The sequence below is a fragment of the Camarhynchus parvulus genome, chromosome 5, assembly GCF_901933205.1.
Source record: "Camarhynchus parvulus chromosome 5, STF_HiC, whole genome shotgun sequence".
Taxonomy (NCBI): domain Eukaryota; kingdom Metazoa; phylum Chordata; class Aves; order Passeriformes; family Thraupidae; genus Camarhynchus; species Camarhynchus parvulus.
The window spans coordinates 2,338,724-2,355,971 of NC_044575.1; the positions used below are offsets into that span (position 1 = coordinate 2,338,724).

At 36.8% G+C, this 17,248-nt stretch overlaps 1 protein-coding gene across 1 annotated transcript in view; it reads right to left on the bottom strand.

Moving 5' to 3' along the window:
* The window catches only part of CCDC73 (coiled-coil domain containing 73), a 53,784-nt gene that overhangs the window by 8,156 nt on the left and 28,380 nt on the right, over positions 1-17,248 (bottom strand). Inside the window, exons 10-15 of the mRNA XM_030949107.1 lie at positions 13,026-13,154; positions 12,609-12,668; positions 10,006-10,110; positions 5,384-5,494; positions 3,727-3,858; positions 1,333-1,368 (exon numbers count right to left, since the gene is read on the bottom strand). Of these exons, the coding sequence (XP_030804967.1) occupies positions 1,333-1,368; positions 3,727-3,858; positions 5,384-5,494; positions 10,006-10,110; positions 12,609-12,668; positions 13,026-13,154 (573 nt within the window). The remainder of the gene's footprint in view (positions 1-1,332; positions 1,369-3,726; positions 3,859-5,383; positions 5,495-10,005; positions 10,111-12,608; positions 12,669-13,025; positions 13,155-17,248) is intronic.

Consider the following 17,248-nt stretch of genomic DNA (forward strand, 5'->3'; position numbering starts at 1 on the left):
AAAAAAGCAGACTAATACCCTAGAAGAGTAGGAAAGAATTCAGGTCCTGCTATATTACAGTGCACAAAGTTATCCATTTGACAGAATTCCTCAGAGGAAGGAATTTGTGCTGTACATGTGGTGGTTGGATTGCTCCCTCTCTCTGCTGGCCCACTCAGTGACCTGCTCAGTGATTCCATGTGCAAAAATCCTGCATGATTGCTGTTTACACCCAAACACATAAACAACACACACACAAAAACAGCACATGCACATATAAACAACATTTTTTTCTAGCAAAATGCCCAGGACTTTTAACTTCATTTCACAAGGCTTCTGAATTTACAATCCCTGACATTTAGTTCCTCATTCCCTCCCAAATAGCTTTTTAAATTCAATTTGAGTCAAATTCAACAAGAATAGAAACCTGAAAGATTTGTCTACTTAAAAGTCTAAATCACTGGTCTACTACTGCATTGTGTATTTGTGTTCAGTTTTGAAAGCTGCAGTCAATGAAGTTCTGTGCAAACTAGGGCCTGAATAGTGAAGAAAATAAAATCCCACCAAAATCAAAAGCAAAAGGAGATGCATCCTTTATCATCATCAACTGTCTGGCAGCTGAAGACAGGAGCACATGCTGGCTCTTGCCCTAAAGATAGGATATAAAAGAGGCAGATGTGGGAGGGAGCTTAGGCCATAAAAGATGTGGGAAAGAGCTGAAGACACTTGGGTGACTGGAGGTGTTGCAGAAGGAAGGCTGGGATGTGGGAGGGAGTTACAAGAGCTGTGCTTGGGCACTGGGTGTGTGGGGAGGACAGAGAATATTGCAGAGTGGAAGGAGGCAGGGAGACAGCACTGCTAAAAAATGGGGCTGTTGCAGTGCTGGCAGAGTAGGGATGTAGAACACAAATCTGCTGGAAACAGCTTCCTGCAGGTCACAGGAACATCCTGAGGCTCCCAGCTTTCCTGGTCTGGGGGAGGGAGGAGTCATGGTAAATAGAGGAGGGTCCTAAAAATCATTTTCCTCCACCCTCAGTTTGAAGTTTCAGTTGAAATTTCCTTCTCTTTTCCTCATGTTTTATCATTATGTTCCCTGTCACACTTGGAAATTGTATGTATTGCACATTTTCTTTTCTAGGGCTTCTTTCCTCCATATAGCCTGGGCATCACACTTTCAACCTTTTTGAATACAAATAGTAGAAATTTCCTTTTTCTTTCCTGAAATCTGTAATTATCTTACAATCTTTTGTTTCCAGGAGCTCTTTCTTCAGACAGAAACACCAAGCACCACTCTATAGCTGTGTACATTAGTCTTTTCTACAGAAGTAAGACAGCCACTGCAGTGGAACTTACCACATTTGTTGGTGTGGGCTGAGCTGGGGACTGCATCTGAAACAAACAGGATGAAGTGTTCATAGAAAGGCAGAAAGGTTTCATGTTTCCTTTCCAGCTTTTCAGATGGGTTGAAGAAACCTACTTTTCAAATAAATTCAAATAGCTGTTCAGCCCTTCAAAAATAGGTCCAAGATGGACAAACTAAAATACCTAAATAACAAAACTTTTAAACTTGGATTTTAATTTTTTGCCTGTGATTTAGTAAAATCCAACTAAGAAACACATATATCCTTAAATACCCTTTTCCCTCAAAAGACTATTTCATAGTATGAAATTCAAACCCTTCTGAAAGCCAAATCTCCCTGTACATACACCCACAAAAGAATTACAAGCAAGCCATTGGTGGGTGTAAGCCTATTCTCTAATGGTACACAGCTGAATTACAAATTATATCAAAGTAAATGTGAAGCATGGCAAGGTTAAACTAAACTGCAATACAAGTCTGTAATGAGGTCTGACATTGTACCTTTCTTTTAAAAATGTCTTTTGTTTAATTACTATTCCAGAGGTGATCAGTGTGAAGAAGGTTAAGTACATTTTGAATTTCATACCCCACAAATAACCACAGGGATTTCAGATTGCACTAGGTGTAAAAATAAGTATAAGCATATTTCCTTAGAACACTTGGAACCACAGTCAAGATCTAAATCCAAGTCAACACCTTCCCCTTTTATGTGTCACTAGAGGCTGACTCATTAGTGATACAAGGTGAAATTCCACAAATCAGGATAACCAATATGATCTGCTGCAGCTTCAGTTTCTTGGCACTGTTCCACTCAGTCCAACCTGCCCAGCTTTGGAAATCTAATGATTGTACAACACAAAGTGGTGTGGCAATTTGCCATAAGACAGTGTAAGATGTATATTTGGAAGACATCTGACTTCTTTTGCATTTATGAGCATATGCTTTAAGCTTTTCTGCTTTCAAACCCATGGGGCTATCTTAGTAAGCACCAGTACTGTTTATCATGAATGCCTAATCACTTTGATTCTGCATCCTAAACAAAATCAATATTCCATTTCCATTCAAGGAAACAGTGATTTTTAAGATACACAACTTGCATAATTCCTTGTAGAGTTCAGCTTTGGCAAAGGAGTGATCATTTCAAATCTCATCTCCCTTGCATTATTAAGCCCATACCACAGCCATGTGTATGTTTACTATAAACATACTTGTGTATGTGCATTGAGAAGAAATTGATTTTACATTCTTCCAAATCCTAAAATATTTTTACTGCTTGTCATTTTACTGACAATTATGGACTAGTTCTAAAATAGTTATCTGTCTTTACAATCCTAGTGTCCTCCTATTTTCTGAACGCTCCAAACAAGATTGTATGAAAAATGAAGATAGATCATTTGAAGATAGATCATTACTTGTTTGTGAAAGTTAATGGAAAATACTCAACAGAGCAACAGAACACACTCAATGCACAGAGAAGGTTTCTTATTGCTTCCGACTCTGCCCAATTTTTTCAATCCCACAGAATACTGGAATATAAATTTGCAATCCAGTTTGATCCTGGGATAACACAGAGCTGCAGGGGATATAACAGAGGGATCTGTGGTATCTCTATGTACAGCTGCAAGGATCATGGGATATAACAGAGCTGCTATGTGTTCTTCCTTTAGTTCCAAAAGCCCATCTTTGTGTGCTTAACCACTTGCTGACTTCCCATGTGTGCCCTGCACCTAGAGCTGAACATGCACTGGGCTCACCCAACAACCCAAGCTCAATTCTAGTTCAGCCTGCACTGCATAAAAGTCTTTTACCTCCTGCATTCACCAGCTGATGAGCTTACTGTGCCTTTGATGGCTCCTAAACATGCTGTGTGACATAAAGGTTGGTGTTTCCTAAACTAAAACTGAAGCACTTAGATAACCTGATAGATAAAAACAACCTTCTGATCTGTCCTGTGTTTCAGATTTTAGAGAAGCTGAAATCAGTTCTTCTGAGTAGAGTTGGACCTACTTCCACATCTCCAGGGAACTTAACATACATAAGAAGCCAATTGGATCTGCCCCCGTATTTGAGAAATACCCATGGAAAATATGTCTGTGAAATAGGGTTTAGTAAAGATAGGTGGCTTAACTGCTGTCTGTTAGGTAAAAAGTGATTAATGAAGTAGTATCTCAGGTTTCTGTGATATAAGCACCTCTCTTGATGAAAGGAGAACATTCTCTGGGTACAGTAAGTTTCAGTGATACTTAGAGCCATTGTCACATAAATTTTTAGGCTGAGCCATGTCAAAGGAGAATCAGCGGACATGACAGACGAGATTAGAAAAACTGTCATATCTTCAGTTCTCTGGCATTTCTACTAGACACACTGCAGCTAGTAAAGACACTTACCTGCAGATTTTCCACTTGCTCAGAATGCTGATTTCCTGGAGGAGGATGATAATCTTCAAGATGTCTATGAAGTCCTTTTAGGGAATTCAGCTCATTTTTAATAGTGTGTATTTCTCTTCTCATGTTTTCCTCCTGTAATAATTGCAGTACCACAGAGCACACAAACACTTTACTGCATGTTCAAATGGGTAAACCAGCATTTTTCAATGGCATGAACAGCTTAGCAAATGAAACTTCATCCTTAAAAGAAAGTATGCTAAGGAATTTTTTTGTACAAAGTAATTGAGATCTTTCATTCAACCAAAATTTTAACCACATTTCCATTACTGATTATAGCTTTTATTAACTGGTTTGGGAGTTTTTTTCACCATTTACTACTTGTCACAATACTCCAAAAAAGTGAGATTTGTATTTGTAGCTTTCTTCCTTTCTGGCTCAAAGATAAATGAAATATTCAACATTCATTCTCTACCTACACTGTCAAGAAACCACAACAGCAAATAATTTGCTTAGCCCTTTACTTCTGTAAATAGCCTCAAGTATCCAATCCTCCTTCAGAAAGTATGTAACAATTAAATTATTGTATTTAGAACTAACTGGATGGTCCAAACTACAACTTGTAAAAAGAATTGAAGGGTAATTTCACAGAAATACTTTTATTTAATTTACAAAGATTTCTGGATTTTCTGGACCAGTGTTAACTTTATCCTTGATTATTTACTTTAGGAGACAAAATTTCTAGTTAGCCATAGCAGAAATATGAAAAGGAATAACAATTATCTTCTACAGAACAGATGCAAACATTCCTGAGAAATAAGCAGGGCAAATTCCCACATCTATAGAGGAAATTATGGTATAAAATTCTCCAAGGAATCAGGGAAATCAAATCTTCTCAGGGAACTGAGCATCAGAACAGTTCAGCTATTTTGTGGTCTCATGGTTGCAGTCATCCCCACAGCGGCTGCACTCAAAGGAGTGAGCCTTAGACAACAGGATTACAAGGACAGCTTTGCATTATTTCCCTCCAGCTTCCCTGGAAATCTATCTACCAAAAGCAAAACCTTTCTGGCAGCAAGTGCCAAGCACATAGAAATAAAAAAGACAGACTATTAAACAAATGCTGCTAAGAGTCTGGTTTCCACACATTAAGCAGAGCTTGTCTTATTGAAGTGATATTAATCTTTCCTACATCCAAACATGCATTTATTATTTGAGACAATTTTTACAGCTACAATGTTTTGCTAATTGTTTTGGATTAAATAATTGCCAAAGTATTCTTTAAAAGTAATGAGGTAATAGAAAGAATGTCAAATATAGAAGACAAACTATTGTTTAGGTGCCCACAGAGGGGAATTCCCTAGGGGGACATAGCAGACACACCTTTTCTTATCCCCTTTCACCCTCAGTCCCCACTGCAGAATTCCTTTCAAATCAGAGCTGCAGGAAGAGCACTGACCTTTTAGAGCACAGAAGTCAACCTAAATCTACCTTGAAAAAATATTCATTTCTAGAAGTATCTGTATTACTGGAGAAGAAATCAGTTGTTTTTATTGCATTATTTCTGCAGTATTTTCTTGGCTTTTAGGGATTACCTGAAATGCTTGCCAACTATTCCAAAAAACTTTTAATACTAAAGCATTTAATTTAATAAACCTACATCATTTTTCCAAGTTCTTAGTGCCTTCTCGTGCTCATTCTGAAGATTAAGGAACTTTTCTTCATTTTCCTTTGCCTTCTCCCTTTGCAGCTCATTATCTCTTTCAAGGGCCTGCAATAAAATTAATTATCCAAAAAATAATCAATACCACATTAATGAATTTTGATGTGTTTTATGTTGCTTGGACCTTTGCTTCTAACATGCTGCAAGTGCCATACAGATCAGTGATAATGTGCTATCTCAACAATAATTTTCATAAATTAACAGAAAGGTGCTTATAGTTTAGCTAACAGGAAACAGGGGGAGGTTATGAAAAAAGAAATGGCTATAAAAGGGTATAAAAACACTTGCCATTATTCAGTTTCACTGCATAAGTTTTAATGTGCTGAAAAAGTAATATAAAGTCCAGAGATGAGAGATATGGAATGTAGCATAATCCAGAGTCACTGTACTTAAAGAAAAAACTACTGCATACTGACAGGAAAAAAATATTTTTATAATCAGTTTTTCTGTCCTAAATTGTTTATTAACCTCTCTTATAAACTATACAATCTTTACATTCTAAAACATATCTACTGCAATATGAAGTATGTATCTGATTATGTTTTAATTTATTTTTATTAGGTCACTGAAATAGGAGTGCATTGAAATAACAGCAATATTAAGTTTTATACCACCATAACTGTGCTTGCAACAGTTTTGGGTTAACTCTTTCAGCTTTCCTTGCTAAATTAAAGGAGTCTTGTGTAAATCAGCAGCAACTTCACACACATATCAGGTACTCTTGGAATTTTTATCCTATCATATTTTTATAGCAAACAATATGGAAGATAAGAGTTCCTGCATTCCATTACCTGCTAAATAGATGACACAAATATATTTGATAATGTAAGCATAACTTTAATGCATGAGCTGTATGACCAGCTACATATTTATGATTCTGCTGAGCTTCTTTAAAAGTCCACTTGAAAAATGTTATGGAGGCAATACTCCAAACCAATTCCTTTTTACTAAATCTTTTAACCAAAAATGAGTCCACTTTTTGATTCACTTAGCACCAATTTTAAAATGTCTATGTTAATTTAGCTATACTACTAATAAAATTGTATTTTACAGGTACTAACACTAGGAAAATTCAAACTACCCTGCACTTTTGAACACATGGGAAAATTGTGCATGAGAATATAATGGATCTTCTTTGACAGATTATGTATTTCCAAAAATGGGACAATTCAGCAATACAATGTCTGAATAATTCCACTCTGATGTAGCATCTTTCATCCAGTTGTATAAACCAGGAATCCAAGACCTCCTCTCTCTGATGAACCTGCTCTTAACTCCAAGGATGCTTTTACTTGCACCTGAAATGCAGCCTCCTTGGTGATGGATGATTACAGTTATTCACAGCATAGCTCTTAGGGCAAAATCTCAGAAGTAGCAGATGTATGGAACTGATCACATGTTAAAGCCAGTTGTACACACAGGGGAATACCTGAATTCCTTGCATTCTCAAGTATTCTGTCATCTCTTTAAGAATATTTTTTATAAGTTATATATTCAGCTCCTTATTAAAAAAAAAAAGCAAAAATGCAAAATAAGAAGCTAACATTTTATCATTCCTTGGAATATCACGGTAATGATTGCAAAAATGCAAAATAAGAAGCTAATATTGTCTCATTTCTTGGAATATCATGGTAATTGTATCAAACTGAAAAAAAAGTTTATTTACATCAATTTATCAGGTTTTTATCCATATATATATAAGCATAACCAAGGCATGCCTTGTAACACCCATTTCATCCAAAGTACTCATGCCTGAAGTTACCTTTGAGGACTGCACTGAAGCTTTGAGGACCAGCTGTGGTTTGTGCTGTAGTTAGAACAATTGAAAACAGTAATACCTCCTCAATGTCTAATACAAACAGACCCAAATCAGAGCAGGCTGTCATCAGAATTAGCATAATTGCAACCAGAAATCAATTTTTGGCCTGCACAGGCTGCAAAAGAGAGACTTGTCCTCCATCCATACCTTAGCAAGAAGAAAACAAGCCATACTTGTAGACATTTATGTGCAGTCTTCAAAGAGAAGATTCACAGATACCATTTAACTGTTTTAGCTGGAGCTTTAAGGCATACTATAAACTTTATCTGAGAGGGGAAACAATGGCTCAGAAATGCTATCAGAAAAAAAGCACTTTAAAATACACTTGCTATTCAACAGTCCTGACACAAAGGACTAAAGTCATCACCAGTAGGGTTATATATATTAATTATCTCCAGCCTCTGTTTTAATCTACAAAGCAATTCCAATTATCTTAAAAATTAAAAAGCACATTACCTTCTTTCTTTAACGAAAAACAGGATCACATGAATAGCAAGTAATCCAGCTTCACTGGACCCAACATACAAATAACAGCAGCTACAGAAAAATCATGCTACTCTAGGCAATTCTACAGCCAAAGGGTTGTTCAGTTAATCTTTGTAAAAATGTTGCTTTGATTCCTAGGGAGGTTTTAGCCACTTTCTGATGGAGAACATAGCTCACCTTCAACCTTACTTGTTTCATCAAAATACAGAAATCCTATGTTTATATTGTGGCAGAAGGCAAGCTATTCACACCCGTTAAGAGTCTTAGGGGAAGTGAATAATTTCAAATTAGCATAGAAGCATTTATTTAGAAACAGAAGTATACATCCACACTGGAAGTTCAATTTGAAATTGCTGAACTCCTAGTTCAAAACCTTGGCTTCAAAGAGTGGAACAGTTGTGGTTATGTCCAGGCAAACAGTAGGTAATAATTTTTAATAGTCCTATCAGTGGTTGTACCTGAATGACACATCTGATGGGAATGGGTATGACCTTAACCTTCAGTGCACTGACTGCTATTGAAATGTGGAATCTGAACTGTTCTGAGCTTTTACATGCTGAAAGAGTGTCCTAAAGTGACTTTATGATGCTTGCATTCCCAGTCATCTGTTTTGCTTACACTGGATATGAAGTTCTGCACCTTCAAGACTGGTTCTGAGAGCGAAGGGGGAGAGAAGCAGCACACAGGTTGTCTGCAGAAACTGCACTTGCTCCCCTGCATCTTTCTCACCCACTTGCAACCCCGGTTACTGAGAATTTCAGACTTTCTGTGCTGGCAGGCACTGACCCCCAAGAGAACACTGCATTTGACCTGAGGCTGTGGAGAAGCTTCCAAAACTGAGTGATAGAATTGGGATTGTGGGTGTGGAGTTTGAATACAAGGGTGTAATATCACATGGTGGAAAACTTAGAGTTTAAGATTTTAGAATATAGTAATATATATAAAGCAAGATGGAGGTTTTAGGGTGGAGGCTGGTCCTTCTTCTCCACGGGTGGGTGGGTTTGTGTAATTGGACAAAAAGTCCATATTGTTTAGACCACAGGTGGTTGGTTATTGGGTTAAAAGTAACAATAATTTAGGTGTCATTTCTTAATTGGACAGTTTATCCTTAAAAGGCCTTGTAGAGAGAGAGAGATACAGCTCCATTTTTAGTTTGTTAGAGTGAAGTGCTGTAGAGGTCACAGTTTGTGAGACTGTAGAATAAGAACCCATAAACATCTGAGTCCCAATAAGAAATACCTTCTCACACATTTAATCCTGACCTGGGCAGAAAAAGGAAGCAAAGAATCCACACCCACTGTGCTGCCTGCAGCATGGACAGCAGAACAGACCTCTCCTTTGCTTTTAATTAGTTGGTTTTTTAGTTAGCTGAGGCCAGTAGTTTTTTGGAACTGTTCAGTCCAGGAACACCAGGTCTATCGTCCAGGGCACCCCAAGCTACACTGCAGACACCAGACCCGACCCCGGAGAGACTGAGAAGAACTGAAGACACACCCCCAAAAAGGACTCTGAACTACAGAAAGACTTTCTGCATTTGCCATCTCTTCAAAACAATGAGAAGTTTCATTGTTTAATATTATTCATTTTTTCATGTTTGTGAGTAATTTGCTTGTTAAATAAACAATTTTTTTCCACTTTTCTCACAGGAAATTTACGTCTCCTGAACTGGTGGGAAGAGAGGCCACTTAAAGTTGCTTCTAAAGAGACCACTTCAAAAGTTTCCTCCCAAAATTTTCCCTAAACCAAGACAAAGAGGAACTGAGGAGTGCTGCAACTCCACACTCTCCAGCGTGACTACTCCCCACCTGCAGCATAAATATGATGCCAGAAAACACAGCAAGAAAGGGCTAAAGATAATGCTCTTTCTTAGCCCTCTGCTTTAATAAAACTGAGGACAAGGTCCAGCTATGAATGAAGATGTGAAATTTGAAATGTTGCCCAAAAATGTGTACCTATATTAAAATTACAAGAAACAAAGGTCATAAAATAATTTGATTTCGGTATTTGAAAGCAACCCTGTTCTGGTTTTGCCCTCTAAAAATGGCTGCTGAGAATGGCAACCATGATTTACTTTAGGGAGAGAAGAGGGAAAGCACAGCCTGTGCTTCAAGGCTCGTGCTGACAGTTAAGGAGCTGAGGGAGCAATGGAAGGGAGGTCAAAAGTTCTGAAAGGCACACAGATGTCTTTAACAGCCCTGGACTTAAAAAATACATAACAGATAGTAGCAGCTTGTCTAATTGAGAAAAATCTGACCTGATAGTCTTCTTTCAGTGCTTTTAATTCACTTTCCATTCTAACATTCATTTGGGTTATTCGCTGAAGCAGCTCCTGCACACGCTGTAGAGAGCTGAGAATTTCCTTATTAATACAAACAGAATAAATATAATGAGTAAGATTTTGTTTCTGGAGTTTAAACATTAGATAATTTATATCTTTTGTATTAATTTTTTTAAAATTCTATCAGTGTTTACAAATTCATGTTTGTAAAAAAAGGTACTCCAACCTCGACATTGGAGAAAACTTACAGGGAGAAATCAGAACACCACCCATTTTTCTGACCTTTTACCTTGAAGAAGTCAACATTACTATAAACCATTATAACATTATTTTTCAGAAAATTTTCCTATAGTTAAAATGAAATCCACCCAATCTTTATACATTCTTCAGTGCAAATCTGGATAAAATATATCAAATCCAGGCCTACTGAGATGTCTATTCAGGACAAACAGAATAAATTTATCTTACCATATCACAGGTTAGAAAAATATGGAAAATCCAAAAGAAATTATTCCATAAATGGATCACTCTAGCATGAAATTACTCTGTATCTCCTGAATTAAATCCTAATAGATGTGAACCATCACCCATTAGCTTTTCCTGATATGGTGCAGCTATATTCTATTTTACTGTCAGGGTCTGAATTTTGGTGTTACCTTCCCCAAGACTGTATTGTTACTTCATGAGGGTGAAGTTGTAAAAAAAGAGACACCCGAAGTGAGCTGATTTGAGCTGATGAAGATGCCATGAGTGCTGCCATGAAGTGTGTTGCAGTCTGCTGGAAACTAAGCCATTTTTTATTGAACACTACAAAACACATTTCCAAGGTTTGAAACACAGAGTGAATGACCCAGACAAGGCAATCATCACCCCCTCAAGACCACTTACAAAGTTACTAAAAGAAGATATGCACAGAAAAAAAAAAAACTGAGTTTCAGGCTGAAAGGAATCTTAGATGTGCTCAGTTGTTTCAAAATACATTGAGAGAGGAACATATTATTAAAAAAAAAAGTACTTTGATGTACTTGTAAAGTGCTTTCAAATTATTCTAGTTTTGGTTCTACTGGATGCAAAGATACAGCTATCTAATAAAAATAAAATCAATATTTTAGTGTACTCTCATTCCTTTTCAAGTATGTATAAATAATATTTTTTTCACTGAAGCTTAATTTATTTTTAGTTCAATTTTACATCCAGAAGACTGAACTGCAGAGCTGTGGAATGGTTTGGTCAGTGTCATCCAACAGGTCAGTAGTAGAGCTGGCCACATCCTTTAAATCTAGAACAGCTTTGTCTCCAATAGACCAGCCTGCTTCTCTCATAGACTTTAGTACAAATCAGCTGTAATGTAGATGGTATTTCTAGCCTAAGTCCAAGAACCACTGAAGCCAGCATTTCAGCTAATCAAGGTGAATTATGAGTGCTCCACAACACAGAAATCCATGTCTCCAAACCCAAGCATTTAGAGGAAACATGAAGCTCATCTCTTCATGAGAGACCTCTCCAGACTACACCAAAGCCCTCCATAAGTTCAAATTAACCTACCAAGCAAAACTTAGCAATTCACACAGAACAGGAGAGAGATGCAGACCAGAATCCTTCTCTTAGATAACACAGCAAATATGCTCCACAAATTATGCTCCATTCATCTCCACAGAAATCCTTTTAGTGCATTCAGGGCTGGGAGAGTAATGAGGCCTGAGTAAGTCTCTCATTTTTTTTCCATGTGTTTATTGGCAAGTATTTTTTAAAAGCAAGCTCAAAATGCAAGCAGGCTTTTATAAATTGGAAGAGGAGTGCTGCTGGATGAGTGCTCTATGGGCATGCCAGCAAGATACTGCTTTTGTCCCTCCCTGGCACCAAGAATGACACACTTCTCTGACCTGTTCCTGAGTGAAAGTTCTGCAACTGTTCAAGAAAAGGAAAAAACCAACCACCTTTTTCATGCTTAATGTTCTGTAAAGCAGTGCCTTACGTTGTTATTACAGGGAACAGTTTTGGGGTTTTTTTGTTGCTACATTTGATAATTTACTCCATAGCCTTTTTTTTAAAGGATTTTGTCTGGAATATCCCTGAGTCAGCAAGAGAAGACACTCCTAACTCTGTTCAGGGGTGTAAAGGTGTGGCTTAATAGTCTAAATGGAACATCATTTCCTTCGTGTACCATTGACACATTATTCCCATTTTACCTGGTTTCAACACCAGCAATGTTAGAATAAACTGTTGGTGACCAGAAAGCAGAACAGCATGTTATTTACTGCTTATTAATACTGCTTATTAATACTGAACCCACATGTAGGCAAGTGCTTCATGGGAATACCAAATTTCTCCCATCTGAACTCAAAGACAAAATGTAAGACTCGGAATAAAGTGTCAAACAATGGACTTTGTTCTGGTAATACTTCTTCTAAAAACTGAGCAGTAAGATACCACTTAGGCCAGTATTAAATATTTCTGAAGGGTAAAGAAGTGAAATTAACTAGTTTTTTTAGCTTAGTATAATAAGAAACCTAAGTGTGAAATATAGCATCTACATTCTTAAGTGATTTTTAAATAGTGAAGCTGTATTATCAACTCACCAGCTTTTCTTCTTTGATGTGAGTGTTTTCTTCTTGAACTTTTTCACTGACTGCTGTCTCCTTCAAAAAAGAAAAGGGCATGAAGAACAGTAAAAGGTATTTAAAATTACTTACAATTTTCTTTAACAATATTGCTTTAATGTGCTACAGTGAATCATCATGAGGTTATTTAAAGAAACTGAATTATTTTTTAATGTCTCCTTACCCATTTTTTTACTACAAAAATATATTGATATTCATAGCACATTTATTTGCCTAGAAAAGGCTATAGTGGAAATAGTTTAACTGTAATGTATATGCAATATAGTAGAAAGGAATCACTAATCTGTATCCCTCAGAGATCACTGCCAGGAGGTTTGCTGAATGAAGAACAGAAAATATTCACCAAAACTTTAATTTGTTTAAAATCCAAAATACCATTCTGATTTTCTGTTGCAGTTCTTGAAACTGTTTTTCCTTCACTGCAAGATTGATGTTTTCTTCTCCCACCCTGTACTGAGAGGTGACCTTGGACCTTATCAAGTCTGTAGTTACTTTCTTCAGTTCCTTAACACAGGAAACACATATAAATAGTTCATCCAGTATAGGCATTGCAATTCAAAACAGAGACAAATCTTTTAAACTATCCTGGTCATGCCCCACTTTGAAACAATGTATGGAAAAAGCAGAATCAATTACAGGTACTGAAATGTGTAAGACTGACTTACTAAACTTTAAACTTGTCACACGTGACTAAAAGTTTATTTTCACAGGTAAAATGTTATTGTGCCAATTTTAATCTCTTTGAAGTATTTACTTAATAATTTTATTATTTCCTCTTCCCAGAGGTATATTAGAAGTGGAAACTGAGTTGGTATTGGTAAAACCAGTGGGTTTTATGGGTTCTTGACCCATACATACAATAGGAATTCCTTTTGTAACTACAGTGTACGTTCTTGGGAATGAGGAAAAAAAGGGAGAACAGTGATTATCTGGTAAAAACAGGAACTGGCTATAAATTTGGAGGATCTTTGCTCTTCCTGAAACATTAATTACCTAATCTCAAGAGAATGCTAAATTAATTTTATATTAGAAGCTTCTACAACATGATGCCTTTGATTTTATAGTCTTTATCCTCTTTTAAATATCCTGTGGCTTTTTTTTTTTGTTGCCTTTTTTTTTTTTTTTTTGGTATCTGTTTTGTAACCAGTTTATTCAGAGCTCCTAGTGCAGCAAATAAACAGCAAACGCTTTGATCTCATTAAATTACAACTTATAGTTCCTGGAGCCATAAATATTGTGCCCTGCTCTCCCCCTCCCCTCCCATCCTGGTGCAAGGTAGTCTGGTTAATATCGCTCTCTCCTTGAGCACTCTGACGTTTACTCAGACAAATAGCAGAGGTTATGAATGCTGCTCACAGATAGCATCAAGAATTCTCCATGATGCCATAGTAGTGAACCAAGCATTCAGAATGGTCATAGTTTTATCTAACAACTAAGTTTGGTCTGTTTAACTTTTCTTCACAAAACTGGAATTTGGGTTATCACACACAGAATTATCACAGGCTGGTGGTTTAACTGTTCTGGACAAAATCATAGAAAAGTACAAAAGAAGAAAAAAAGATTACATTGCAGCTGAAATTCACAAAGTTTTATGGAAAACACAAGTAGAGGTAGCACTTTTAAATAAATCATTTTTTTACTAGAGGCTTTATTTCTCATGTATTTTAGCCATAAATTTAAAATGATCTAGCAAGTCCTAAGTGTAACTGCAGAATCAATTAGAGAACTGAAAGCCAGCAATGCTTTACAATTATTCTATTCTGAAAGCTACTTAGGTTTTCCCCATCTTTGGCAATGCAGACATATCTCAGCTGTACTGCTCTTCCTAGAATGAACCGTGCAAGGTTCCTGCTGTGAAGTGGCAGAAGGGGCCAGCAGCTCTAACTCTGTGCAAGTGCAAAGGTGCACGGTGGCAGCCTGCACAGAGAAGGAGGTGAACAGGACAGAGAGCCCAGCTCACAGCCTGGATGCCACACCAGCAGGTGCAAAAAAGCCTGCCATGGATCTGATGCCAGCTGTTTTCCAAAAGTCAGGCTTTATAGTGTGCAGAAAAAACTTATTTTGTCATGGGGAAAGCACGAGTCATGCCCTTGAGGCAGAAAAGATGATTGCAGTTTCTTCTTTGTAATGGCAAGTACAACCCATTTGGAAGCAAATCCAAATCTGCTAATACAAAGCTGTAGGCAGGAAAAAACCAAAACTAACAACCAACCAGAACACAACACAAACTCCCCAAAAAATCTCCACAAATGAAATAACTAAAACTAATGGCAAAGTTTTTCATGGCTAGTGAAATCACAAGGTTTGTAGCTGCAAAAAGAATTTTTAAAATAATTTTCTACGTACACATATGTTTTCTTGTACCCTGAAATTAAGTACAATGTAACCCCAAAGTTTTTGCTTCTTTTTTCTCTAGTAGCTTTCTCTCATTATTAAAATCACAATTAGTATCCAAAAATCTAGAAAGTATGTTGAATGTGAAAAATAATTTTATCAGGTCTGGGGTGTGCTGAGAGAGAATGATAAGGCTTTAAACCCATTCCCTTGAGCTGTTGCTAGCAGCCAATGCTTAGGGATATGGCTGAAAAAACACTTCATGCCAGTGGAAGTCAAGGGTGTCCCAAAATCCCAGTCCTGCTCCTTAAACCTGCTTTACTTCTCCAAGTTGGTCTAAGGTAAAACTTCCACTTTTTTGGTTGGGGTGGTTTTTTTGGGGTTTTGGGGTTTGTGGTTTTCAGTTAGGTTTGGTTTTTTTTTAATAAAATCTAGGTTTTTTTCAATACAAAATATTAATTCCACTCTCCCTTGAGGCCTTATAAATACATGTTCCGGCATAAAGAAATGGTGTGGGACTGGAAAAGCAGCCAGCACAGGCAGATGTAACCACTTCCCAGGACTGATACCCTATCAAAACTTAACCTGTATTCAAAATTACACCTATATCTGTTGGGTCTCTTCCAAGATTGCTGCAACCCTCTTGTACTCTTTTGGGTCTTGAGCAGCAGACTTGTTTTTTAAGCAGCAGAATGATAGAAACCTTCTTCTTGGCCAGACATCAATGCAAGCATTTTCACAGTGGTTGAAAAGAATCCTACCACACTGAATATCAAAATATTTAGATCCAAAACAAATGTTACTGAAAGGAAACTTTGCCACAGTCCATTACGTTACAATTTAGGAACTGGACTTGAAGCAGGCAATGCCAAGAGAAAATTACAACCTTTCTAAATAATATTTCTTTCCTGAAATCCCAGAAGAGGAAACCTGTGCAGAACAGACCTCAATTTCACTCAATTTTTCTGTTGTACATATTTAACACCTTCATAACACATCTGCGATTTCATTCCAATTGGAGATTAGCTTATTTTTACCCATAAATGTTAAATAGCATTCACTAACTTCACATTCCCCTTAAGAACAAATGTGTGAGATCATCCAGGTCTGAGTGAAAGTAATGGCTGTGATAAGAGCTGACAACCAAATTAAGATTTTAGTACCATGGATAGTCATTCCCATTCCAGCACTGAGGCTACAGAGGAAAGACATCTGAACCCAGAAGTTGTCAGAGCTGTTAGAGGTCAATCAAGTCTCCAAGGCAGATAAAACCAGCTTCAGAAGTTGTTCTAAATTGTGCTGTTGATATCATGACTTCTTTCAGCTATGTAGCAAGTGAAAACAGCCTGGTAATCCCTTTTCAAAACTCTTCTAAATACCCCAGTTCAGATTGTTCAGAAAAGAATGGTCAAATACTTAAAACTGGTAAGAAATTCAGAAATGAATACAATAAAGGCATTTCCTGCTAAACTGAGGAAACTGGATTAAGTTTCAGTTGGCCCCCTTTTTCTGCTTATCTAACAGTATTTTATTTAAAATTCATAACCCTTCATGACCTTAAGAATCAAGAGCAGAACTGAAAAAAAGAGTGGATCAAATAATATGTTTGACTGCTGGAGTACATAAATCTCAATTTCTCTCTCACACCTATGTTACTCACAAATTTCATAAAGTAAAGTTTTCTTAAACATTTCTGTTTTCTTACCTCTCAAATTACCTACCCTCAGAGAATGCTAAGTAATTAATTATTCTTGCTCTCTCACCAAAGAGCCAAATCCAATTTACTGTGATGCTGTAATATTTCTAAAACTCCTCACTTTTTTATTTACAATATACTACACTAAAGATATGCTGCATTTTAGATGAAATGTTTTTGCCACATGCAAATTATTTCCTTTTTAAAGGAATTGCACAGTTGGAGTGTACACAATGCACAGACAAAGCTGCTCTCAGACCTTCAGAGTTATGATGGTATCAGCTCCTAACAAGCATGGCTTTCCTACAGAGGAAAGTTATCCTCACTGACACCTTCCAATATTTTTCTGTTTCTCTTCCATCCATCAAATATTCCAGATAAACAGATACAATTTTTATATATAACCTATCATTTGAATTATGTAGCTAAATAAACATTTTTAAATACGGTAAGACCTAATTGTGATATAGAAATTGATTTGAGAATTTTCCCAGTGTTCTGCTTCATTGTCACTGCGGATTTCAGCCGCTTTTCTGATGGTAAAAGTTCTGAAATCTTTGATCACTTC